Source organism: Spermophilus citellus (assembly GCF_964194105.1).
Source record: "Spermophilus citellus genome assembly, chromosome: 17".
Lineage (NCBI taxonomy): Eukaryota > Metazoa > Chordata > Mammalia > Rodentia > Sciuridae > Spermophilus > Spermophilus citellus.
In genome coordinates this window covers 13480270-13487144 of record NC_138199.1, presented here as the reverse complement: position 1 = coordinate 13487144, position 6875 = coordinate 13480270, and the positions used below count along the sequence as shown (strand labels likewise).

Sequence of the window (6875 nt, the reverse complement as noted above, 5' to 3'; positions counted from 1 at the left end):
AAAAGAGGGGTTCCATGGTGTAATGGTTAGCACTCTGGACTCTGAATCCAGCGATCCGAGTTCAAATCTCGGTGGAACCTTAACTTTTCTTAGGTTTGATACCACTACATCCGATGTATTATTTGCTGATTTTGTAAGTGACATTCTAGTGCGACCCGAGAGAAGCTACTTAAGACCTTTCTCTGAAGTCTTCAAACAGGATAGTTGCAGCCACTATAACAGACATCCAAGGATAACTTACTAGATATTGAGATATTTTGAAAGTCGTGTTAATTTTGAGATAGTTATACTTGGGGACGATGTCAAAATGAAGACCAACTATAAAATTCAGGTTTACACAAACAGTTTCTGTCAGATCTTGGCTTGGGGTATGGATGTATATCCACTATCTGCCTCGGAAACCAAAGAGAACAGTCAGCAGTTAAAACACCTCGATGGTCCTTGTAAAATTATACACCTCTAGTGTAGTCTTGGCACTCATTCACGAGAATAAAGCTCAAGGGAAAAACTCTGGCCTGGCAGCGGTGGGATTCGAACCCACGCCTCCGAAGAGACTGGAGCCTAAATCCAGCGCCTTAGACCGCTCGGCCACGCTACCTGCATGGAAACTCGTCGTCTTCGTTGTCCTCCTAAGAGAGCAGAAGAAAAATGGGGCTAGAGACGATAACGTTAAATTGACTAGTTTCCCTTTTCACATTTAAAACTCAAGAACAGGGAACCGTCGAGCCTCTGAACTGCATCGTGACAATGGCAAAACAAACCAAAAGACAGGGACTCAGAAATTTATAGCAAAACACGTTTATTTAGTGGGGCTACGTGGGACTGGACTGCACCTGAGCTGGAAGCACTTTCCAAGCGGGCAGCCGAAGCTCTGCACTTGTTTGCTCGCTCCTGTTTGTTTGCTTTCCCTCCCTGTTTCTGGAACACTTGTGCGCCCTCACTCCCACCTGGCGCACGTGCTTGAGCAACATACTTTTCCCCGGCTGGCCTCGGAGATCCTAACCATAGGCTCCTAACACGCCCCGCCCAATTTCCTATCAACACCACTGTCATTCTGCCCCTTCCCCCATGCTACTACCCGTAAGCTACGAGACGCTACCGCCCGCCAGGTGGCTCTGTGGCGCAATGGATAGCGCATTGGACTTCTAGTGACGAAAGAGCGATTCAAAGGTTGTGGGTTCGAATCCCACCAGAGTCGGTTTTATTTCAAGTTTGTTCTTTTCTCTCTGTCAGACCTTTTCCCCCTGCCCTATCTGCATTTTCGTCTTGGTCTCAGCTCCAACCTCAGTATCCGCTCTGCTCTCTTCTTTACTTACCTGTCTACCCCGGAGCTTGGGCCTTGGAGAGTAGGACTGGGGGTGGGAAACAGAAGGGAAGGGAAAGTGGGCGTGGACGCCGAGATAAAGGCAGGCCCCCGGCTCCGGGACACACCGGGATTTAATAACCATTTTATTCCATGCACTAGGGACTCGGGAAGGGGCTGGGGCTGGGCTGGGGTTAGAAAGGTACAATCCTAGACGCGGTGTTGGGGGCAGGGAGAGGGACAGGAACCAGGGAAATATATATTTATATAGATACTCTAATATAGACCACATTTCACCCGCGCGCTGAGCCCGCGCGCCCCGCCGCCCTCCCCAACACCTCGCCCGGATGCCCGGGTCCCTCTGCTGCCCTCCGGCTGGAGTCTCTACCCCTCCCCCAGCCCCCGCCCCCACCCCACCCCCAAAAGCTCAGGGCCAAGGTCTCCAGAAAGCGGGCGGCGGGAGTGGCGGGGCTTTGGGCGCCCCGTCTTGTTTGTAAGGCGGTGGTGGCGGCGGCAGAAGTCCGGTGAGGGGCGCCGGCGCGCAGGAATCCCAGGCGCGGGGGGAGCAGAGGGATGGGGACCAGGCGCAGCGCGGGCTAGGGGGGCCCTGGTGCACTGGGGGGCGCTGGTGTAGCGCGGGGCCAAGGGCTGGTGCGGCGGGGTCCTGCGGTGGACGCGGCGCTGGAGGCCTGGGATCTACCGTCTCGGGCCGCGGCGGTTTGGGACGCAGGTAGCCGTGCAGCGCGGAGAAGAGCTGGGCTCGGGCGACCGGGTTGGCATCGTGCGCGAAGGCCGCCAAGCGGAGCAGGCACTCGCGGAAACCAGACAAGTAGCAGCTGGCGAGCGCCTCGGCGTCCTGGGCTGGGGACCGGGGAATCCCTGGAGCCGCGGCGGCGGGTGCGGCCGGCGGGAGGACAGGCGGGCAGGGCAGGGGCCCAGCAGGGGTGAGGGAAGGGGCGGGCGCAGAGATACCGAGATCAGACGGGCGCATAGAGACAGGAAGCCAGATGGATGTACAGAGGGAGAAAATGACAGAGACACAGAGACAGACACGCGCGGGTGTTATTAACCTCGCCTAGGAGTAGAGTCTGCCACTCCCCAAGCCCACCGTCCACCGCAAGGCCCGCCCCAGCTTCCCCGTCCCGAGCCTCCAAAGGTCCTCCCTCCCTCCCTCAGCTACCCGACCCCGGCGCTGTACCCGGGGACTCCACCCGGCTTCGCTCCCTCAAGTAGCCCACGGCGAACTCCAGTATTTCCGCTTTCTCCAGCTTCGGGTTCCGGAGGTTCTACAGACGGGAGGGGAGGGCGCAGAGACAGAAAGGGGTGGGGAGAGAGGGGGAAAGTGGCAGGGGGAAGAAGGGAGGGGCGGATACGGGAGCTGGGGGTGCCCCCGGAACGCAATTGCGCGCTGCCCATAGAACGCGCGACCGAATGTGGAGTGAGATGACCAAGAATGGTCCTGTCCCACCCTGAGACGAAACTGTCCAGCCCCAGGGGATGGAACCAATACCCAATATGTGAGGAGATTTGAAAGAGCAACCCAGCGAGTGAAAACCACCGGTAGAACTGACGCTGGCTGATTTGGGGAATGTATGGAAAGGGGACATTTAGAAACCCGAAGGTGAAACTGACCCACCCTGGGAGCGAAATTCACAGAACTTGAAAGGAAACTTACAGACCCGAGGGGTGGCGAAGAAGATTGCCCTCTGAGAATGAGAGGCGGGGGGGTCTGGGATAGGATTCCAAAGACCGGGCTCGGGTCAGGATGTCTTGGGGCCAGGGTCACCACTCCAGCCTATGCCCCCGCCCCAATCCCAGTGGGAATCCCTGGGACGCGGGAACGGGTTGCTTGGGGGTCCGGGACTGGTGGAGGGACTGACCTGGTCCCGGGTCCGCTCCAGCAGTAGCAGCCTCAGCTCTTCCAGGCTGCGGTTGATGCGGTCCCGGCGCCGCTTCTCCACAAGCGGCTTGAGCATCTGCGACCAGCGGGAAAGGGAGAGCGGGCCCACCGGACCAAGACTCAGCGCAGCCGCACGGGCGTCGGGATCCCGCCGCTGGGAGAGCCCCCTCCCACCCCTTGCCCAGGATCCCAGATTGACTAGGGCGGAGCCCATTCGTTCCACCTCCGCTCCCCCCGCCCCCACCCCGACGCCCCTAGGATCCGCTTCTGTAGCTCGCCTCCTCTCTCTCCCGGATCTTCTGCATTCTCCTCTCTCAGTCTCGTCCTCCCTCCTCCCCTCTCTGTGTCTCTCCTCTTTTCTCTCTACGTCTCGATCTCGTGCGGTCTCTGTCTCAGTGGAGAACTTTGGAGACGCTCTTTGCGCCCAGGCAAGTGGGCCGCACGGTGCGGGGCTCAGAGCTGGCGGCCCTGAGTGTAGAAAAGGAGACACCTAGCGCGACCGCGCCTCCTCCTCTCCCTCAAACCCGTCTAGGCCGTCACCCTTCTCCACTTGCTCACCCTAAAATCTTCAACCGGATCTCGAACCTCTGGAACAAAAACCCAGGGCTTTCTCTCCAAGACCGCCTTGGGCCAGTCCTGGCTCGCGGCCTAAGTGGAGAATGCCCATCCTCTTCTCTTTTTGTTCCTACCCTTAACCCTTGACTATATCCTCTTGGTTTTATTGAAAATCTGGCCCCCTCCCACTCCTTTAGGCCGTAAGGTGCTGAATGACCAGGTTACCCAGACCCCAAAAACTCTCCTTCCGCCGCCCACGCAGGTCCTACTCAGACACTACCTCCTTCACACTTTGCAGCTTCCTTTCCAGTTCCTGGTTCCCTGGGTCCCCTGGACACCTCTCCTATTTCAGCCCTGTGTCCCGGCCTCACCACCGACCCACTGTTTCAGTGCCCAGGTTCCCCCGGCCAGACCAAGGACCTCTGCTCCCACCCCTCCCGCCTCTCACCTTGGGCCCGTCCCTATTCTCTGCTCGATCCCGGGTGACCATTGCTCCTCCGGACCCTGGCGCGGACCGGGTCTTTGCTTGTCTGGATCCTTATATCCCGCAGCGCCCGGGTAGGAGGGATAGAATACGGCCCCGCCCCCTTCAGCACCTAGATCCCACCCGGGAAAGACCCCGGCACGAGGCTCCCGGAAAGACTAGGAGTGAAAGGGGGAGGGGAACTGGCCTGGGAGTGTGGGAAGTGATGGGGGAAATGAGGCACCGGCTGGTATAAGGACCATAAGGCTTTATAAAGAGGCGGGGCCCAGCTGAAAGGAGGAGGCTATTAGGGGTAGAGGGAGTTTTAAGTAATTTAGGACAGACCTCACTTAAGGATGAAATTCGGAGTTCTCCTAGAATTGCAGCCTTTTTGTAGGCTCATTGTACCCCCACTAACACTGAAATAAAAGCACTTCTCAGCCTCCAAACTGAATATTATACACCCCCCCCCCTTTCCTGCTTCATACAGAGAGCAACCCAACTGTGCTGGGCCTCTGCCTGGGAGTGGAAAAAGCGCTCTGTTCTAAATCAATTACATTCACTTATCCAATATCTTGCGCCCTCATTGTGCACAAGGGCCACTAATCTAGGTTTGGACAGTTCATATGAACAAGAGGCCTAGTTTATCCCGCAGATCTAGTGGAAAAGCAGCCGTTATAGAAACAAAGTGAAGTAGGTACTCTGAGAAAAGTACCTTGACTGAGGATGGACAGGGGGAACTTCAAAGAAGAAGAATCTAGTCTTTAAAGTGTTAAATCTATTCTTTAAAGAATTTAGTCTTTAAAGTATGGAGAGGAGTTAAGATCTTTCCACTTACAAGTATTTGGTTTAAAACTAAATTCACTGCCCGGACACCTTACACAAGTGTGCCTGAGTTGCCTGCTTCTGGAGGACCCTCCTGACTATAGGGGAGCAGGAAGTTTTCCTAAAAAAGAAAGAAAAGGATACAAAAAGGGAATCAACACCTACCTCAAACCAAGAACATGACCCTCTGCAGAAAGATCGGTGAACACTTGGAGACTTCAGGACGAAATACCTGAGAAGAAAAATCAAAAAATTTGATGAGCCATCACAAAAGTGACAGTGACAAGGACACAGAAAGACAGGGTTACTTATAGAGATGGAAGATACCTGTGGAATCAGAGACAAGTGGAGCTGCCTCCAAACCCTTCCAGCGCCCCTCCACATCTTGGTATTTTCGCGGAGCCTGTCTTACCAAAGTCCTAGTCTGAACGGGCCAAGACCTTGAGAAGGGGGCTTCCATTTGGAATCAGGGCTCCCCACCTCCCAGTACACCCCACAACCCCCTACCTGGGCCAAATGGGAAAGCAGATGTATGGCCCCATCCGCCCCCGCCGCCCCCCTCCTTGGGAACCTGGGCTCGGGTTGAGTTTTTCTCACCTGCACGCGAGGCTCGGGGCCCTGGGCTGTTCGCACCCGGGTGTGGGGCCGCCCCTGGCCATATGGACTGGTTTTATGGCCGGGTGGCCGGATCCAGGCGGGAGGAAGAATGACCTGGCGTTCCACCCACGTTAACCATTAGGGGCCTCTCCTTCCACGAGCCCAGGGCTTACAGTTGCATCAATTTTTCCAAGCTCAAATAAGATGATCGCAAGGTGCTTTTCTGTCTGCATTGGTGGTTCAGTGGTAGAATTCTCGCCTGCCACGCGGGAGGCCCGGGTTCGATTCCCGGCCAATGCACAGTGTCCCTTTTTTTTCCTCTGAAGAATGATATTTGATGATATTTCTAAAAAGCACAACACATAATATTTCCTTTTTTCCTTTTCCTCTGTCTCCGAAGGGGAAAAATGTATTTGATGATATTTCTAAAAAACATCTTTCTTTAAACATTTCTACCGAACATTTAAATGCAGCCTCTGACTCTCTAGACCCAAATTCCGCACGTCCTCATACTTCCCTTCTCTCAACTGGGGATCCTGCTGCCTCCACACCCCTTTCTCCTCCCCTGGCCTGCACTTCCACAGGCGTGACCCTGAGAAAGGACCCGGCCCTCGGATCCCCACCCCGGGGGTCCAAGCGGCCCTCGGCGGGGGAGGAGCGAGGTCTCCCTGCCCTCCTCCCTCTCCCCACTTCTCTTCCTTTCGCTTTATTTCCTGTTCTTTAAAGCATGCTTCCTTTTCCCGTGTCCCTGGGAAGTCAAGCCTTTTTTTTTTTTTTTTTTTTTTTTTTAATTTTCTTGCTGTCTTTCGGGTCTCTGAGTGCCTCTGGGTGACTCTATTTCTGGATCTCTCACGTTCTTTCAGGTTTCTTAGCGATTTCTTGGGTTCTTCCGTGGTCTCTCCGGTGTCTGCATCTGTGTCTGTCTCTCTCGGGTTTCTGGGATTCTCTCGTCCTGTCTCTGGGTCTCTTCGGGATGTCTCGTCGTCTCTCCAGATCTCTGTAGCCTCCCGGGACTCTGCGCTCCCACGCTCCCGCGGTGGCCCGGGAAACTCGCTCGCTCGCACCTCCAGGTTCCTGACACCTCCCCGCCCCGCCCCTTCCCGGCTGCTTTGATCCCGCACGCGTCGCGCCAGCGGGCGGGCTGGCGGGCGCACGGCCACCTGCCGCGGCCACTTGGGAGCCGGGCCAGGGGCGGCCCGGGTCTCCTGGACTAGCCGCGCTAGCTTTCCGCT

General features: G+C 56.1%; 1 protein-coding gene across 5 annotated transcripts; it reads right to left on the bottom strand.

Annotated features, from left to right (window-relative positions):
• Positions 1-803: 803 nt before the first annotated feature.
• HES7 (hes family bHLH transcription factor 7) lies at positions 804-5814 on the bottom strand. 5 transcript variants are annotated; one of them, XM_081272458.1, is made up of 6 exons: positions 5644-5814; positions 5212-5278; positions 3184-3279; positions 2979-3032; positions 2502-2589; positions 804-2182 (listed from the first exon to the last, which is right to left on the bottom strand). In XM_081272458.1, the coding sequence occupies exons 1-6, from the start codon at positions 5703-5705 to the stop codon at positions 1731-1733; spliced, it is 819 nt and encodes a 272-aa protein (XP_081128584.1). In that variant the 5' UTR covers positions 5706-5814; the 3' UTR covers positions 804-1730. The 5 variants fall into 5 exon arrangements, with proteins under 5 accessions (XP_081128584.1, XP_081128586.1, XP_081128587.1 ...); XM_081272460.1 differs by lacking the exon at positions 2979-3032 and having other exon boundaries at positions 5644-5809; XM_081272461.1 differs by lacking the exons at positions 2979-3032; positions 5212-5278; positions 5644-5814 and adding an exon at positions 4207-4389.
• Between the last annotated feature and the right edge of the window lie 1061 nt (positions 5815-6875).